General features: G+C 37.9%; 1 protein-coding gene across 1 annotated transcript in view; it reads left to right on the top strand.

The window, feature by feature from the left end:
• The window catches only part of MYO9B (myosin IXB), an 82,764-nt gene that overhangs the window by 7,434 nt on the left and 55,170 nt on the right, over positions 1–20,160 (top strand). The window contains exons 2-13 of the mRNA XM_029282968.1: positions 1,970–2,872; positions 8,456–8,550; positions 8,755–8,817; positions 10,266–10,365; positions 11,299–11,399; positions 11,669–11,798; positions 13,475–13,564; positions 14,508–14,624; positions 14,814–14,948; positions 17,234–17,355; positions 18,468–18,609; positions 19,206–19,401. Of these exons, the coding sequence (XP_029138801.1) occupies positions 2,027–2,872; positions 8,456–8,550; positions 8,755–8,817; positions 10,266–10,365; positions 11,299–11,399; positions 11,669–11,798; positions 13,475–13,564; positions 14,508–14,624; positions 14,814–14,948; positions 17,234–17,355; positions 18,468–18,609; positions 19,206–19,401 (2,137 nt within the window). The 5' untranslated portion in view covers positions 1,970–2,026. The remainder of the gene's footprint in view (positions 1–1,969; positions 2,873–8,455; positions 8,551–8,754; positions 8,818–10,265; positions 10,366–11,298; positions 11,400–11,668; positions 11,799–13,474; positions 13,565–14,507; positions 14,625–14,813; positions 14,949–17,233; positions 17,356–18,467; positions 18,610–19,205; positions 19,402–20,160) is intronic.

Below are 20,160 nucleotides of genomic sequence, written 5' to 3'. Positions count from 1 at the left end.
TAGATAGTAGCACTGTTTGGATCTCAATCCAGTTTCATAGTCATGCTCAGAATAATAACCACTACTTCGTATGTAGGCAAAGTAATTTTCTCTTAGAAAGCAGGCTATGTGAGATTGTTTTTCAACTAAATCTGTTTTATGAGATTGGAAGTAAAATGAACTCAATTTGCTGAATTAAAATTCTATTATAAAGAAAAGGTACTGCTTTTATTGAGCTTATTAAAATGTATGAGGTGTGCAAGTTATCTTACTGTTTCTTTTTCATTTTTCAAATGCACATATTTAAAAATTGCATCTGCTTTTTTTCCCTATTCTCTAGAGGAAAAAATTAAAAATCCATGATTAAATCCTTGGTTAAGATCTTGCTGCATATTAATGTTCTCTTGTATAGTAGCCTTGGTTGTCAATTTTTCTGCATTTCCCTTTAGGGCAAGTACCCCCTTCTGATAAACAGAAAGTAAGAGGTCCTGAACATAGAATGCAGCAGTCATGACAATTCAGTATTTATCTGTAAGCCCACTATTACATGATAGTGCATTTTTAAAAGTTATTTTTGCATCCTGTAGGAAACTTTCAGTTCCTATAGAATTTTTTTTAAACTATATTTTTCATAGTTCCTCAGTGAAAAGGTTAATAATAGTAGGCAGTTTCCTCAATTTTGGCAATTGCTAAAATTCCTCTATACTGTAACATATATATCTGAGGAAAGTCATTACAGAGAGGTCTATGGAGATTCTCAATCATCTGGGTCAGAACTGAAGAAGCTTCTTGGGTGAGAAGCGAAATGTTTTCAAGGAAAAAACAAAACAAAGTCCAGTTGCCTTTTGAAAAACACCTTTGGGTCATACAAAGAGATTAAGCGCTTAGTAGTCTTGTTAAAGGAAGGACTCAAATTATTTCACTTCAGGATATAGTAAGCCTGTTCTTCTTTGATTTGGCACTCTCTTACTCAACGTACTGAGGATTTGTAGACTTTTGACTGCTGAGACGGTATTAATCTGCTTCTGAGTCCGTCTGCAGCTTAGCGATTAGCCAAATATCTCCAGGAAGCCAGCAAGTAGAATCCATACATGGAAAATGCTTATGTCTCCTTATTGCAGCTTGAGGAAAAAACGGCTTCCCACTTGTGAATTACTGAGATGATATGTCATTGTTGGAGCTTTTTGGCCCAGAGCTCAAGCTCTCTGTATCTATGCTGCAGGGGCTTGAACTGTCTGTTTGGCTGGTTTGATATAATTTGCAGATAATCAGTTTGGTTGGAAATCGTTGAGAATATTCGTACCTCGGGTGGTAGGTTTTGGCAGTCAATATCGATGTGGCTCACAACTTTGGCTTGAGCAGCAGGGGGAAGCTGTGTCCAGGAGACCCTTTGCACAGTTACATCTTAAAATACCAAAGGAACTTTTTCCAAAAGGCAACTGGACTTTCTTGTTTTGTTTTGTTTTTTTCTTTGAAAATGTTTTGCTTCTCATCCAAGAAGCTTCTTCAGTTCAGAAATTAACAGTTATTCTGTCCTGCTGAGTGATTAGTATGTGTTGTTGCAAAGAGACTCTTTTGTGGAGATAGCAGAAAGAAATGGGAGTGTAGCAAAAACAACTTGTGTGCTTGGAAGAAAAGAGCCCTATGATTGCCCTGCACCTTTAGAGTGCCTCCATTCCCAAACACAAACTAGGAATCTGAGGGTATGGAATTTGCATTTATTTTTTTACCCAACCAACGTTGTAATCCATAGTTTTAAAAATGTGTTTATAGGTGCTGACAGTGTTTTCTTGTTTGCTCCCCTTATGCTTCTGTAATCATTACTCTTTACATTTTTATTGAACTTACCTTGTTATCTTTTCAGTTTTATCTTGCCAACCACAAACTCCTGACCCTACTGGAAAATGATTAGGAGCATTATTGTTTCGTGTCTGCTGTGACAGCGTCTCAATTGGGATATATTTCTGATACTCTCCTTCCTTGTTTTCAGATAACTGGCCCAGTGCATCAAGCCAGGGCGGCATGCCGAGGCAGGGCATGGTCCAGGATGAGTTTAAAAGATGTCAGCAGTGCAGCTTGTCCAGAGAATGTAACCTATGCCCTTCATATTTATCCCCAGCTCTCAACAGAACACAGTTCCTGTTGCAGGGTAACAGCAACTAAGGATGCCACAGCCACCGAGGTCATTAAGGATGTTATCAGCTCCTTGAGTTTGGACATATCTAAGCATTACATACTTGTAGAGGTGAAGGAGACGGGGGGAGAGGAATGGGTATTAGATGGAAATGACTCTCCTGTCCATAGGATCCTGCTTTGGCCTCGCCGGGCCCAGGATGACCATCCTCGGGAAGATGGTTATTATTTTGTTTTACAAGAGAGGAACGCTGATGGGACTATCAAATACGTCCACATGCAGCAGACCTGTGAAGAAGAGAACCAGGAAGAAGCCCGGCGACTGGTTGAAAGGGGCTTCCTTCCTTGGCAACAGGAGGATTTCAATGATCTGTGCAACCTCCCCAACTTGACGGAGACCACCCTGTTGGAAAACCTCAAGCGGCGTTTCCTGAAACAGAAGATCTACACCTACGTGGGCAGCATCCTCATTGCCATCAACCCTTTCAAATTTCTGCCCATCTACAACCCCAAGTACGTCCAGATGTATGAGAACCACCAGCTTGGGAAGCTGGAGCCCCACATCTTTGCCATTGCTGACGTAGCCTACCACGCCATGCTGAAGAAACACATGAATCAGTGCATTGTTATTTCTGGGGAGAGCGGATCAGGAAAAACCCAGAGCACAAACTTCTTGATCCACTGCCTCACTGCCCTGAGTCAAAAGGGTTATGCTAGTGGAGTGGAGAGAACTATTTTGGGAGCTGGACCAGTGCTGGAGGTAAAAAAAAAAAAAGAAAAAAGTATATATCCATACATGCATATGCGCGCGCATGCACACAAGCACACATATTTGTAAATACTTTCTTAACTGAGATAATTAAAGATAACTTCAGTGTGGTTTTAAAACTTCACAGTGTTTTGAGGTTTTGGACTTCAATGTGGAAGGAAGCTTTCAAACGAAACCCTTTCTTTCATTTCTGGCTGGGCTTTTTTTTTTTTTTTTCCTGCACAAGACTCTCCTAAACCTTTCCAAAATAGCTTCCTCCACATATTTTTTTTTCCTTCCGAAATATTTTTTTTTAAATTTTGTAAATGGCTGTGTTGGCTTTCAAAGCTCTTGCCTTATTTAGTCATATTTGGCTGTGTGAGTTTTTACAACTGAAGATAAAGAAACAAGACTTGGTGCTGGACGCTAATTGCCTTTAAAGTCTGCATCCAGCCTCTAGTGGATCAGGAGGAAGACAGCTGAAATTCATACAACTTTAAAGTTTTTTCCCCCCACAGAACGTAACAGTATCACCTTGTAAATGAAATGTAGGGCTTTTCAGATGTGCTGACTACAACTGCTAGAATTTGTTACCATTGGTTGTACATGGCTGAGGATGTTGGAAGCTTTAGTGCGGTAACATCTGGAAGTCAATATGTCTCAGTCTCTTTTTAGTGTAGGCTTCTGTTTTGAACCTGCTTTTTTATGCTTCTTGATCTTCAGCCTTTGTTTTTTCAGGCTAATAGATGAATCACTTCCATTGTATTTATACACTATTTTGATAGTATCAATACAGGTAGTCCTCAACTTAGAAACCATTTGTTTAGTGATCATTAAGTTACCGTTTTTCACACTTACAACTGTTGCAGCATCCCCATGGTCATATATCAAAATTAGGATGCTTGGTAATTGGTCCATATTTATGACAGTTGCCGTGTCCCAGTGTCATGCGATCACCTTTTTGCCACCTTGCGACCTAACAAGCAAAATCAGTGGGGAAGCCAGGTTCACTTTACTAACAACTGCAGTGATTGACTTAACAACTGTGGCAAACACAGTCGTAAAATGGGCCCAAACTCCCTTAACTTAATTGCTTAGCAACAGAAATGCTTGGCAACAGAAATTCTTGCTTAGCAGCAGAAATTTTGGGTTCTATTGTGGCCATAAGCCAAGGACTACCTGTAGCAGGAGTTCTGTATTTTATTTATTTGTATCCCACCTTCATTATTTTTGCAAGGTGGCAAACATACAGTATCTAATACACCTTCGTCATTTTATTTTCCCCCTAGCAACAATCCTGTAAGGTGAGTTGGGCTAAGAGAGTCTGACTCAAAGTCACCCAGCTGATTTTCATGGCTAAGGCGGGACTAGAACTCAGTCTCCTGCTTTCTAACTTGGTATCTTAACCACTAGACCAGGGGTAGGCAACTTGGCTCTTTTATGACTCGTGGACTTCAACTCCCAGAATTCCTGAGCCAGCCATGCTGGCTCAGGAATTCTGGGAGTTGAAGTCCACGAGTCATAAAAGAGCCAAGGTTGCCTACCCCTGCACTAGACCAAACTATCTCTGTTTAATCATTTAATATTCTGTAAAACCTATAACAGTATATTGAAAAACCAGTACAGAAAAAGATACAACAGATAACACAAAAACCAAGTAATTCAAATCACAATATAGTGTATTATGTCGTGTAGTGTCGTGTATAGTGTATTGCATTAGGGGAATACACTTTAGATCCTTTATGCTAACATTGCCATCCTTTATAAATGGAAACTGAAATAATGACATTCTGTAATAACATCACTTATAACTACGTTGTGAAAAACTCTAGTTATAAATAGTGGATTTGAATGAAATTGTTGTTCAAATTATTTCATAGTCACGGTCTTGGTGCGTTCTTAGTAAGGTTGAATTCATATTAGAGACTTCAGGATTTGCAGTTCTTCATCACAGTACTATATCCCCTTTCTCTTGGATCTGTGCTTCTCAGCAAATACAGCAAACTGTCAGATATTTTTCTTTTTCAATTTATAAAAGCTTTTTGTGCTCTTTGAGCAAGATGGTTTAGAATGCCTACATGTGTCTTGTCTATTCAAACATTGTTCCACAGAAAGCAGAAGTTGGCTTTTCAAAGTCTTGCTGACTTTTGAAGGCTTCACTTGTACTTCTTACCCAAAACAGGAAGGTTATTCTGAAGAAGCCCCTTTTGGGTCTGCTAACTATAGAATACCGGATGCTACTAATAATTGACAGGTGGGGGCTGGGGAGAACAAGTGGAGACATGTCTATGGCCATAATCGATGCCCATGTATTTATATTAATTTAAGGACAAACCTGTCAGATGTCCACATCTAGAATTGAGCTATCTTGACCAAAAACAATTTTTCTCAAGTATTCTCAGTTGCTGTATTTTTCAATATAGATTAGGAATATAAGAAACTTCCTCATGCCATACTATTTATTAGGTCCTTTTTTTCCCTATCTGGAGCTTCTAAGATTTAAAGCTGGAGCTTGACTTATCTAGGATCGGATGGGCTCCGTGTGAGAGACCAGAAATGTGAGGATAGCCTGGTCTGTAGTATGTCCAGGGCCACTGGAAGAGGCTTAGGGTACGGATTTGCTTCCACTTTGAATTTGTGGGGTTTGAGGAACGGAGGGGTACCAGATCTAGTGTTTTAAGTAGTTGGTCCCTACTGAGAGGCATGAATTTTTTCCCCAAATTGCTTATCCCACTTGGGTATCCTATTCCATTGCTGGTGGTTGAGGTGCCAGGTAGCTGTTTCAAGGGACAGTGGTCTCCAATTTGATGACTGTTTCCTTCAAATCCAGCTGTTCCTTTGTGGGGATCCTGGCCTGATTACCAGGCAGCATGGCCTCAAGTTGTTGCTGACTAGCACCAGGTCTCTATAAAGATCCATTCGTGATTTGATCTTGGACAAACAGACATTAAGAGAGTCAAAGAGTTCTTACTACTTCTTATTACATCAAGATATTGTTGTCCAGCTGCTCTTTTAAGGGAATTACCATCTGGCCACTCTGGTCAGTTAGCAAAGCATTTTGCTCAATTTGAATCATTATGGCTGGCTCTATGAAATGGCCTCCTTATGGAGTTTTATTAGCTTGAACATTATCTCTCCCCCCCCCCCCAAAGAAGACAGAGCAATTGGAATATAACACCTAATAGGGTTTTTTTTTTAGCACTTGAAGCATATCACTCTATTTTTAATTGCTTATTTTAAGACACTGGGATGGATGGATAGATAGATAGATAGATAGATAGATGATAGATGATAGATAGATAGATAGATAGATAGATAGATAGATAGATAGATAGATAGATAGATAGATAGATAGATAGATAGATAGATAGATAGATAGATAGATAGATCCTGATGGATAAAACTTGGTGAATTAAAGAAAGGTAGAGAAATTCATACTATTTATCCTATTCTACAAATTTGCATTTTCCAGAATTTCTGCAACTAGCTTTCCATGAGAGAGGGAAGTTTCAAGATTCAAAGGGGAGAATTTTCCTATTACCTTAAAAATAATCAAGCAACATTTACTATATTAGTTTGATAGCTAATAGCATACTACCTTGGTGTTTTTTTTAAAAAAATAGCTCTGGATAACTTATTCTTTGTTTAAATACTATGTGTATGAGGTCATCTCATATTTTTAATATTTTCACATCACAGGCAGTGTAATTGAGCTAACAGAAAAAGAGTGCAAAAGTATAGTTTGCAAAACTCCCTTTTTACTCTAAGAGCTATCCTTCTCTCGCAGGTGGATGAAACTGAATATTTTCACCTTTCCCCCCCCCTTAATTTTGGAATTTAGGGTGGAAGAAAAGCTAACTGCAAGGTCTAAAGTCATTTTGCCTTTTAAAACATCTAACTCCTTCCTGATCATTGGGTTCACCCACTTTTTGAGAGCAACCTACTGCAACCCTCAGAGTTGATAGAATTTGCACATTCTTTCTGTGTGCAACCTATGTGTAAAAACATAATTCAATGACTTGACATGAAGATCTGTATACATTGTTGAAATCTATATGCTTACAAAACAGAAATCCATAAGGTTCTTCTTGGGCAGACATAAGAAAACTAGGAAGATTATTTACCAGAAAGTAAAGGCTGGGCAAATATACCATCTATATTTGTTTGATTGCAATCCCATTGAATAAAGTAAGACTCTGTTCTGCATAAACATGGGTTGGAAAAGCTCTAACCATGTGTAAAATCTTTCAGAAACAAGGATGGGTTTTATTGGATAAAACAATATTTTTCATAACAATAGAAGCAGATGATCCGTACAATGTTGTTATCAGTAAGAGTAACGTAAAACCTGAACATGTACTTTAATACGTATCTGCACTATAAAGATTAAGAATGCAAAATAATTTCCATCTGGACTCAGCGGATGTTTCCAATGAGAGATAAGTTTTCAGAACTTAGTCCAGTTACCTTCCATAGCTTGGATACTATAAGCAGCTCAAAAGAAAATGGATGAAAATATTTTAATTATAACTTCAGAGGTTAGCATTTTTCTTCTTTTTCTCTTCCTTCCCAAAAGCCTTTCATATTATGCCATATATTTTAAAATATCAAACGTGAACATACCATATATTATTATTGATGGTTGTAAGCTAACCCGAACAAGACAATAAAATTGCAAATAAGATTTGCATAATTGTTGTCATAGGGCATGCTTTATGGGGGAGGAAGTAATATGCAGAACCTGAAGGTCACACTCATTATTATTTGCTTTAGTGGTGCAAGAGGTGGAAGAAATATCTTTGCTATATGATTATAATTTATTTATTAAGAAAATTTGTATGGCTGCCCATACATGGCTGCTCACTCATGGTAACTCTAGGTGGCTTACAGAAGTAAGTGCTTCTTACTATAGTATTTGTTCCTCTTTCGGTTTTTGACAATAAATGTTTCTATTACATCGTACAGGGGTTAATGGTTAAAAAATTAAAATTTAGTCAGCTAGCAGTAGGAGCTGTACTCTAGTAGCAGAGCACATGCGTTACATAAGCGATATCTTTGGTTCATTGTTGGCATCTCTAAGACTCAGAGAAAATTCAGATAGCTATAAGTAATTAGACAATACAGGATTGGATAAACCAATATAGCAATAGCAGCAGCAATAGCACTTAGACTTATATATCGCTCCACAATGTTTTACAGCACTCTCTGAGCAGTTTACAGTATTAGCATATTGCCCCCAACAATCCTCATTTTACAACCTTGGAAGGGTGGAAGGCTGAGTCAACCTTCAGATGGTCAGAATCAAATTCCTGGCCGTGGGCAGAGATAGCCTGCAATACTGCATTCTAACCATTGCACCACTACACCAGCTCCTAATATCCTAGTTAAGTGTAAGGCAAATTATAATTACTACATGGAAGCGTAGCCCATGGTAAAGCATCTGACTTGCATTTTGATCCTGCCATTTTCAATTACAGGATTTTAAATTACACTTAGCAACAAGAGTTGAGTCTTAAAACCTTGGAAAGTTGGCAGCCAGAACACACAGTACTGTATCATAGTCATTGGAAATAAAGTCATTTTGCTTCATTTCAGGCCTTTGGGAATGCAAAGACAGCCCACAATAACAACTCAAGTCGTTTTGGGAAATTCATCCAGGTCAACTATTTGGAGAATGGCATTGTCCGAGGGTAAGTGCTGTGCACATGCTCTCACTGTTCCATCAAGTTATAATTCTGGTAGTGAACAGTAGAGTTCAAAATAAAACTAGTCCCCTGCATTGCTGATAGTCATAAGCCAGTGTCTGAGCAGTGTTCTGTGTTCTGTCTTGAAAGAGATTTTTATAGATTCATAATGTCTGCTTTTGCACCGTTGTTTCTTTTCTTGGCTTCCAGAGCTGTGGTTGAAAAATATCTCCTTGAAAAATCTCGCTTGGTGTCTCAGGAAAAAAATGAAAGGTAAGAAGTTATGGATTATGTAACAGAAACTTTATTTTTACTTCATCCAGCCAGCATAATTAGTGACATTCATTTTGCACTTTATAAAAAAAATATATGTCCCAAACAAGAAATCAGAAAGAGGTTAATTATTTTTTTTATAACTGTATTAACATTCAAATGATATGTCATCAGAATTCTGGAAAACCAAGTTTTGACTGGTTATTCATCCAGGTGTATTTGGTTGCTCTGACTTGAAAAAATAAATTTCTCATTTTTTTAATTGGTCTTTTTTTGAAACACACTTGTTTCAAAGCAAACGTGTCAAATCATCATGCATGACTCTATAGAGAAGCTATTAAGATTTATAAACATTTTAATAACTTTAACAAGAAAGAAGAGAATGAAGATTAACAAAGTCTGGTTTCCAGCTCTACATCATCACAACAAAATAAAAGAAAACAGGCCATAATTAATGAACACCATAGAGAATCTTCAGCAGTCTCACCTAAAAAATAATAAACAGTAGTGTGTTTCAAAGACAAACCATCCAAAACAGCTCCTTTGTAATTTTACCTCTGAAGACGTCAGCCAGAGTTGTTGGCAAAACACCAGGGTACCAAATAATTAAAATACAGTCTTTTAGCCCAGAAACTCCTCACCAGTGGATTTAGAAAACATATTACAGCTACCGTCATAAAATGTTTGCTGTAGGCAAACTTACCTATTCACATAATATGCTAAGCAGGCTGAGCTACACAATACCCATTTAGTGAGCACAAATTAGAAAGGTTTCTGCCTATTATTTCTTCCAACTCCAAAGGACGCTTTCTCTTAAGTCTGGCTTACCTTTGCTTTTTCTGAGCAAACAAGTACATTTTCAGAACAAAACACTGGATTGCATTCATTTATACTTAGAATGCTACTGAACAATGTCAGTTTATAGACTGCCATAAATCTATTTAGTTTTATATTGATTAAAAATAATTTCACAAAGGGATCTGTATACTGTTGTGTAAATAAATGTCAGCTGAGGAACAGGGTATGGATTTATCAAGAAAGATGTCTGAAGGCCCTGCCCTTGTTGGATATGTTACTAAAGAGCATATTGAATACTTCAACAGTTGAAAAGAGTTTATACATTAAAACATTTCAGAGTAAAAATGAGCTAGAATAAAAGGTAACGTTCCACTTGGAGGGAGTTCCATGCTGTTGATGCCATCAACTAAAAGGCCCTTACATTCCTTATCTTTATCCAAACATGAATGTCATTCAAAAAACAAGATTCTCAAAAGCTGGTATTAATATTGGATTAAATTGTTTCTGTTAAAGGATCTTTATAGATTCCAGATGATTCTGATATTAATTTTAGGAGCTTAGCGATTTTACTGAAGATGCCCAGGTAAAAATAATAGGATTGGGAGTCAGAGAAGTACTGTTAATGGAAGGCTGGTGTGTTTGTTTCTTAGGAACTACCATGTATTTTATTATTTGCTGCTTGGGGCCAGCGAAGAAGAGCGCAAGGAATTCCATCTCAAGCAGCCTAAAGACTACTTCTACCTCAACCAGGTATACAAAGGCTTTTTTGTCCTGACTTTGGCTGACAAACGCAAGGCTCCGCTGTGTTTTCCACTCTCAGGAAGTGAAGGGAACCCCCAAACAGGCCTCCTTTGTTCCTCCATGAAAAAACGGCAAAGATCTGGCGTAAACCAGACGTTGTATTTCTTGTCATATGTAAAATGTTATAGATGTGACAGCCAGTTGAATAGCCCTTAATTCTTTTAAGCCTTTTTTTTTAAAAAAAACAAAACTGTGATTTTCTTTTAGTCACATATTAGGAAATTAATTTTTAATCAGCAGAAGGATATACTAATTTTTTTCTGAAATTAAGTTTGTTTATTTATTTACATAGAAAAGTAAACCAAGATTTTTGAGATTTCTAACTTTGTGAAATAAAATGTTGAACTAGATTAACCTATGGCTGATTTAAAGATAGCGGGAGGGCCCTATGTTGTAATGAATAGTTTGTAAGGAAAGAACAGTTGTGTTAGGTGTCTCTCATACCATCTGACATACTTTTTTTGCTCTTGAGAAAATTTTTAGAATGGGCAAAGGAATGGAATACTTCTTAGTTCTCCAAGTAACTTTGGTAGGAAACTGATTATTCTGTTCTATTTAAATTTGGTTTAGGGATTAAAACAATCATGATTCCACCAGGGGATGCACACCAAGGGAATGCAGCAGTAGTTCAATCCTGTTCTATATATATTTGACATTATATTCTGCTTTTTCATGACACGGGCCAAATCTTCTGTTAATGGTACTTCTACTTGATCCTCTTCTAGCAGCTGAGAACCTGTTCCTTTATTAGTCCCTTCTCCACTTCTGTAACTGCAATTAAATAGAATTGCTACAAAAGGAATTACCAAAGGACAATTGTGGTTAAATGTTATCAGTAGTAGATATTCCTACTTATACTTGCAAGTTTGGATTTGTTCACAGCATAACTTGAAAATTGAAGATGGAGAAGACCTCCAGCATGATTTTGAACGATTAAAGCAAGCCATGGAAATGGTTGGTTTTCTTCCAGCAACAAAAAAACAGTAAGCTATATTTCAGCTGTCTCCTATCAGTTTTCAGTAAGCACAGAAGGATACACCATATATTATATGAAGCCGTTTTCCATTAATGTGCGAACAAAGTTCTGTGAAACTAATCAAAAGGCAGAAAATTATGTTAAAGACTCATGAGTATTAATCCATGCGTAAATAAATGTACATTCTCATCACATTCCAACGGACAAGTGTATATGACACTCAGTAAACATATTCTTCATCTGAAAGATACACTATCCTGCTTTTCACTTCCACAGAATTTTTTCAGTGCTTTCTGCGATTCTCTACCTGGGAAATGTTACTTATAAGAAAAAGGCAGCAGGTCGAGACGAGGGGCTGGAAGTGGGACCCCCTGAAGTGCTAGACATTCTCTCACAGCTTCTGAAGGTAACTCCCATCTTTCTACATGAGTATTTGTCTTGGGCAGAGAAGACACCCCTGGTCATTGGGTGCAGAAAAGATCCTTAACTTTACCCCTCTTAAAGAGCATTGAAAAAACACTGTGGAATACAGTGGTATTTTGGTACTCAACTGCTTTGAAACTCATCAAATTTGGTACTCAACGCATTTTGGTGTGAAAATTTTATCCTGGTACTCATCATTTGTTTGGTACTCAACGCACAAGCTAGAATTTGTCAGTGTCGGCTGCCTTGTGACTCACTGCATTATTCCTTATGGGAAAATTTTGTTTGGTACTCATCATTTTTGGGATTCGTTGCGCCTCCCAGAACCAATTAATAATGAGCAAAATATATATTTTGTTTCTGTATTGATAAACTTGAAGCAACTTACATTTTAAAACCCAAAGGTGTTTTTTTTTCCATGAGGCAACTGGACTTTCTTGCTTTTCTTTGAAGACGTTTCACTTCTCATCCAAGAAGCTTCTTCAGCTCTGAAGAGAGCTCTTGAAAAAAACACCTTTGGGACAACCATGACTTGGATGACTGAGAATCTCCATAGACATTTACATTTTAAAACTTAAAAATCAAGCAAACGTTTACGCTAAATAGATATCTGAGCAGGGAAGAAAAAAATGCACTTTTAACTTCACTGCCTTCAGGAAAAGTTGGAAGTGCTAAGCCTAAATAGTACTCCTTGGAGAGGATATTTCATGAAACAGTTACTATTATTGGACCCTGATCCAAATAGCTATATGAAATCGTGGTCTGTGAATGCATTTGGAGCAGGATTGAGTGCAATTTGAACATCAATGTACAAGAAAAGGCAGACTTTTAAGTAGTCATTGCCCAATCCAGTCCTATTTCAGGGTGGATGGCAGACCAAGCATGTGAGTCCTGGCTATTAAGAAAGGAAAACAATAAAAAGTCTGTATATATTTGCATGCAAATGATACTCTGCTAATGAAAAATAATAATTGAGATGTTAGACAATTGCAGGTGAGATGTTTTGTAATGTAGAATCTTTTGCATTATCAAATCTCCCTTTTAAGGTACCTTAAAATCTTTATACTTTGTCATTTGCACTACCTTGCTTCAAAAGCTTAAGATTAAAACCAATGGGGAGGATTCTCCATTTTCTGCAGCAACTTTATAGGGCAGTGATGGCGAACCTTTTAGAGACCAAGTGCCCAAACTGCAACCCAAAACCCACTTATGTATCATCGGGTGCCGGGGGGGCATGGCCCATTGGGTGGGTGTAGCCAGTTGGCTGGGTGTGGCCAATTGGGTGGACGTGGCTGCGGTGGTAGCGGCAGACTGGGTGGGACTAAAAAGTTCAATCAATCAATTCAATTTTTCCCGCGAGAAGTTGAAATTGATTGATTGATTGATTGAACCTTTTTTTTTTTTTGCACATGGCAGCGGAGGCCTAAAGCAAAACAGTTTTATAAAACCCAGCTGAAGGCCTAGGATTGGGGCGACAGTGTGCATGCCCACAGAGAGGGCTCTGCGTGCCACCTGTGGCACGCGTGCCATAGGTTCGCCACCACGGTTATAGGGACTGGATAAATAGAATTTTGATTTTCAGCAATAATGAATAATTACAGATCATTTTGATCCTGGATTTCCATGTCAGGTTGTTAATTTCAGCTCTTCTCCTCCCAGGTGAAACGTGAAATCTTAGTGGAAGTATTGACAAAAAGAAAAACAGTGACAGTGAATGATAAACTGATCCTTCCATATAGCCTCAATGAGGTGAGTTCCTAATAGGTTGGGGTTAGTAAGATTTTTTTGTTTTAAAAAAAATACAGATGGCTCAGACTGCAAAGGCAACTTCATTTTTTCATATATTTATAGGATACCTTGTAACAATTCTGAGAGACTATGGTCAAAAATCAATAAAGCTATTAAAATTCAGTAACACCCAAATAAAACAAATCTATATTGCAGCATCAAAATACAAAATCTCCAATCGCCAGAGGCTATTGCTTAACCAGCAGATTTTTTTTAAAAAAATAATTGGTTTCCCCATCAATTGTCTGCCCTCTAGAGCCTTACATATTTTTTTTGCTTATACTTAAAAGATGGTAGGGGTCTTGCAATTATGAGAGACATAATTGGAATCAGGAGGCATAAAATGGAAAATATAAATTATGGTGATAATTTCTTGGAAACCAATGAGTAAAATGCTAGCAATACTTAGCCATTTTTTTTTCAGTTTTTCATGTCCCTCAGAAAGGCTTAGGAACAATAAGGAGTACCTAAAGGATCACTTTTTTTCAAGGACCTCTACCCATCCAACTAGGCCAAGCAGAACGGGCAAGCTGCAGATCTCATCAGCCAAAGAATTTGGCTGGCGAGGACCAGAAGACAAGTTTTTCCCACAGTGGCCCCTGCTCTATGGAATATCCTTCCTTCGGAGATCAGAATGGCCCTAGAGTTGTGCTAGAGTTTCATAAAGCCCTAAAAGCTCAGCTTATTCCTGACCCTAGGGTGATGAATGTGTCAAGGGTCCCAATTCCTGGCTATTGTTTTAAAAAGTTGTTAATATTTTTAACTGTAATGTATTGTTTTTAATTGTAAGCCACCCAGAGTCATCGATTGAGATGGGCAGCCATAGTACATTGAACAAACCAACAAACAAACAGATGAGAAAAGCAAAGTGATATGGAGTTTTCTTTGTGCTTTTAATTTGCAGGCCATCACAGCTCGTGATTCTATGGCTAAGTCTTTGTACAGTGCCCTCTTTGACTGGATTGTTCTGCGAATTAACCATGCACTTCTCAACAAGAAGGACATGGAAGAGTCTGTTACGGTATGTTCCCAGGAAACAGATGATTCTTGCTTCTGAATTGTGGAATTGCCTTTTCAACCGGCTAGTTTTTTAAATGGGTAGGGAGGGTCTGATTTTGAGAAGGTACCACTTACAGTATATTCAAATTTGAGCACATGAATGTAGTCATGCCAGTCTGCTGATTCTGCTCCCATCTCTTCCCGTGCACAGTGCTTGTCCATTGGGGTACTTGATATATTTGGTTTTGAAGACTTCAAAACAAACAGTTTTGAACAGTTCTGCATAAACTATGCAAATGAGCAGTTGCAGTATTACTTCAATCAACATATTTTCAAGCTTGAACAGGTAAGCAATGGAAGAAACGGAAGGGTTTATGCTTTTTGTTTTGCAGATTAAGTATGGGGTGTTTTTTTTAACTTTACAGCAAGGAAATATGTATAAAACAGTTTGAATGACATAGAAATATTGATTTGGGATTTGAGATCTTGCTGATAGATTTCAATTTGCAAACCTCTATCTTTTACTTTTTTTAACTCATAAATTACTTTCCAACATAAAACTTTTTACAGTCTCTCTTTAAAGATGCAAATCCAACCATGAAAAATAGATTAAACAATACAGTTATGAAGCTGTCCAGATCCAAGATGAAAAGGGTGTTTTGGAGGGGCCATGAGCATCATTTGCATGGATGTTGGAAAGCAGAGATGGCACAACAAACATATTCCCAGATGTCAAATGTTCTCCCCTCCACCCCTGGTATTGTGCAGCAATCTGGCTTTCCTGTAAAGGAAGAGGGACTCAGTAGTGGATTGGAATATGTTAGTGGAATATTTTAATAGCTAAATCTCAAGGTAGTTAGACTGAAAAACAATGTCTTATCTAACCTTCATTAAAACCTCCTTCTCCCAGAGTGTCACGGGATACAGTCATGAGTTTTTGGAGAATACAGGTAGCAATAATAATAATAATAATAATAATAATAATAATAATAATAATAATAATAATAATAATAATAATAATAAAAAAAAAGTTGGAAGGGACCTTGGAGGTCATCTAGTCCAACCCCCTGCTCAGGCAGGAAATCCTATACCATTTCAGACAAATGGCTGTCCAGTCTCTTCTTAAAAACTTCCAGTGATGGAGCATTCACATCTTCCGGAGGCAGGTTGTTCCACTGATCAATCGGTCTAACTGTCAGGAAGTTTCTCCTTAGTTCTAGGTTGCTTCTCTCCTTGATTAGTTTCCATTAGTTTTTACTATTACTTCCCTTGTATCTATATACTATTCAAACTCTTGTGTCTGTAATGTTTAGTGGGATGAAACTGTGCATTGTAGGCAAAATGTTTTGAACCAAGGTACCTCAAGTGGGGTCGCGATGGATTGGACACAACTTCGCAACTAACAACAACAACCTCAAGTGGGCTAACTTACAGATTGTGTCCAAAATCAGAGGCACGTGACTCCCATGGAATTGACATTTGTCAAATGTTATAAAACATTGTATGACTCAAATGTTATCATAAAGCATCTTGTGGCGTAATACAAAATGTTTTAAAGCATTTTTTATGATCAGTTGCTGATGCTTGACTGCTATACAATTCAACATGGGCTGCTTTCAAGGCAGATACATCTCTCAATAGCTCCGTAAAGTTTTTTAAAAAAATTCAAGTACATTAGAAGCTCTGCCATTGTTGAAGGCACTGGATTTAGATTTAGATTTTAGATTTTATTAAATTTATACCCCGCCCTTCTCCCGGAGGACTCAGGGCGGCTTACAGCCAGTTTAAAACAATGATACAATACAAAATTTAAAAAGATTAAAAATAACTATTTAAATTTGGCCGCTTCTACTAAAAATTTAATTTAAAACCCCTTTAAAATACCCCTAGGCCAGTCCTGCCTNTTAAGGGCGCGGCGGAAGGAGGGGAGATCCGGGATCACCCGGATCTCTGGGGGCAGCTCGTTCCAGAGGGTGGGTGCTCCGACAGAGAAGGCTCTCCCCCTGGGGGTCGCCAGCCGACACTGTCTGGCTGACGGCACCCTGAGGAGGCCCTCTCTGTGGGAGCGTATCGGCCGGTGGGAGGCAATCTGTGGCAGAAGGTATTTCTGGTAAGGAAATACCTTTGAAACCATGACCCAAGGATACATGGGTTGTCTAGTTATTTCTAGAAAATGGTCATTTACAAGAAAGCCATTGTTGTGTTTGTAATTGCTGACATGTAACTTTTCTGCTTTAGAGAAGACCTGATTGGAAAGGGGAGATATTCTTGCTTTAAGATTATATGAGCTTTCTGGACCATTTAATTCACTTTCTGTTTTTTTATAATGACTGGCCAGCAGGTAATTCTGAGAAACTCAGAACCAGAATATAGTGACAGACATAGAGCTTTGTTCATCCACAATAGCCAGCAAGATACTTCTTTCTCTTTCAATAAAGCCACCTAAGCAAATGGTTGTCACCTTATGATATTCCCTAAACTATGTGGTACACAAAGAGTTTATTTATTTTTCTGTCCTCAGCTGCCAGCCAGATGACCCCAAGTTCTAATGTTATGAGCGGTGAAGAGGTAATAGTATGAGAGATAAAGAAAAGCTGTTGATGCCTGACTTCCAGCATTTATTTGTTGCAGGAGGAGTATCAGAGTGAAGGGATTGCATGGCACAACATTGACTATACAGACAATGTGGCCTGCATCCATTTAATTAGCAAGAAACCAACTGGCCTGTTCTACCTACTGGATGAAGAAAGCAAGTAAGTATAGCTAGCTGTGGGACTAGGAGAAAATCTGCAATAAAGAGGAAAAAAAGAAGTATAAATTTATTATGATATTGCCTAACCAAATGTGAGGTTGGGAGGGAGAGGAGATTGGAGAAAGTGCAGCTTCTGTCCACAAATTTACAGTTTAATAAGCCTTATATAAAATAAAAGGGATATGAAAAAGTAACGGGAAGAAAAGCACATTTAGATATATATTCCCCTAAAACTAAATATTAAATCATTTGGAACAGAACAGTCCTGGGAAGAAGAGTCATAAAATATCAGGGGGAGAAAAATAAGTTAAATATTTATTGAAGCAGGTGAAGGAGAGAAGGAGGGACTTGTAAGTTGGACTAGAGGACTTTCCAAAAGAATGATTCTATGATTAATGATACTGGATTTATTAAGTTTTTTCCCCTTTGTAAATGCACTATATCGTCTAGTAAAAATGAACAAGTGGGTATAGATAGGGCCCAGGATTTGCTATTGAACATTTAAAGTGTATGATTTGTGAAATTAGGCCTATAGGAGTCTGATCACTGTCTGCTTGAGAAGGCACAAAGTCCCCTTTCCATGAATAGTGGAGGGTGAAATCAATTATGCCACCAGGAGCAACTAAAGAAGGAAGAGATAGCTTTTATTGCCATTGTTGTCCAGCGCTATTAATAGTTCTACAATTATACTTACCAAATAAAAATGCAAAGCTACCACGAAGTTAAAGAAATGTGCATGAATTCAGTAGAATTTGGAATTTTACTTTCAACAGGTTGTGAATTGCCGGGATGCAGAATTTTTACATTTTTAGTCTGGGAAGGAAACAGAAACTGGGAAAAAGTTTTATTATTTTTAACTGTCCTCTTAATTTATGAAAATTCTTAGGAGAAACGACAGATACTTTTAAAGATGTAACAACAATGATGTAATAAAAACTGCTTATTAAAGAATATGAGTAAATGTGAATGGAATGCTGCCAACCTTCTTACCTGCAGAACTCCTTTCTATATTTGGGAACTTCTGATATCATCCCCTCCCCAGTTTGCCAAGTTTAAGCTCTGCTGATACTGATAATTTATTCTGCCTTTGGCTTCCTCTTTTGCTGCTTGCAGTTTTCCACATGCCACTAGCGAGACGCTTCTTGCAAAGTTCAAACAGCAACATGAGGACAACAAGTTCTTCATTGGAACTCCTGTATTGGAACCTGCTTTCATCATTCAGCACTTTGCTGGCAAAGTGAAATATCAGATAAAGGTAAGTGGAATGTGATTCAAGTTGCAGAGAGTCAAGGAATTGCTTGTGGCTTAATCAGCCCAAAAAAAAAAAAAAGTCTGGTTGAAAATGTCATAAGAAGATCCTTGCTGGTTAGAACAGGCTAAAACACATCCTTTAAAAAAAAATAAATCTGATCTTGTCCGTTTGGAATGGAGGTTTTACGAGAGTTTCAATAAAAATGATCGTTTTTCTTCATCGTTCGCACATAATTTATGTCCGCAAGCAATTCAGTCATGAGTCACAGGAACATGAGGTCTTCAATGGGCGATTGAGGCCGTAGGTTTTTCTTTCCAATGTTGAACAAGTAGTCACTTTAATAAGGACACAGAATCCATTGCCATTGCCCAGTCATCAGTGTTCATGTAATAGAAATGTTATTCAAATGAATGTGCACATCCCAAAGTATATTTTATGGTACTGATTTCCAGCGGTGAATCTACTGCCAAGCAGGTCTTGAAGACCTCAACCTTCAGCAGGGTGAAGGAGGGAAGGAAGATACGCAGAGCTGTGGTTGAATCCATCTATCCATAACCCTTGCTAGGTGCCTTAGCTTCCATGACCATTCTTCCTTGTAGGATTTCCGTGAAAAGAACATGGATTATATGCGGCCAGATATTGTTGCCTTGCTGCGGAGCAGTGACAGCACTTATGTTCGTGAGCTGATTGGAATGGATCCAGTGGCTGTTTTCCGGTGGGCTATCCTCCGTGCAGCAATCCACGCCATGGCTGTTTTTGCAGAAGCTGGTCGCCAAAGAGCTGAGAAAACAGCAGGTAAGCATGAGGACAGAAAAAGTAATCGAAATATCGATATCGGCATCTACGTTTTAATAATAGAAGACTTGGTCTTCAGGTAGTGTAATCCAGATTAATTCCCCAGCAATTCCAGTTAAAACAAACATAGATGGCAGATAATGACAGAGCCGTGCTGCTTAACTATCTGAAAATGCTAGGATGAATATAAAATAGTTGAACTTGGAATAAGGTGGGTTCATAAGTTTCATAAGACCTAGAGGAACGTTGTCCATGGGGTCACGATGGGTCGGACACGACTTCACAACTAACAACAACAACAATAAGTTTCACACAATCTGCTCATAGAATTGTTTTAAACATGTGATATTTTATGTAGCAGTTTAGACTTACCTCCTTCATGTAATATTACTGATATTGCCTATTATATTTTAAATTTGTATTTCTGATTATTGAAAGCCAGCTAGGGGGTCACTTGATTTTCAAAAGCAAATAAATGCATTGAAATTAATTATACTGCTTAAGAGTGTTCTGTACAAATAATAAGACAAAGAGGAACCAAACAAACCACAGTTTCTTCATTGTGGTTTCTGTGATTCACACAAGTGGATAATCGTGCAGCTTCGTTTGGAAACGTTCAGAGCTTAAGCCAGGCCTCCTGTTTTCATTGCATCTGTGGATGTGGCTCCTGCTGATCCCTCAGTTATTTTAAGCCATTCTGATAATAATTTGCTGAAATGTGTTTCTTTTTCCCCAGAGTAATTTTCTGGACTTTGCTCA

This window comes from Protobothrops mucrosquamatus, unplaced genomic scaffold (assembly GCF_001527695.2).
Source record: "Protobothrops mucrosquamatus isolate PMUCROS unplaced genomic scaffold, P.Mucros_1.0 scaffold6, whole genome shotgun sequence".
Classification (NCBI taxonomy): domain Eukaryota; kingdom Metazoa; phylum Chordata; class Lepidosauria; order Squamata; family Viperidae; genus Protobothrops; species Protobothrops mucrosquamatus.
The sequence above is the reverse complement of the archived record's forward strand: the minus strand, read 5'-3'. Positions and strand labels throughout refer to the sequence as shown.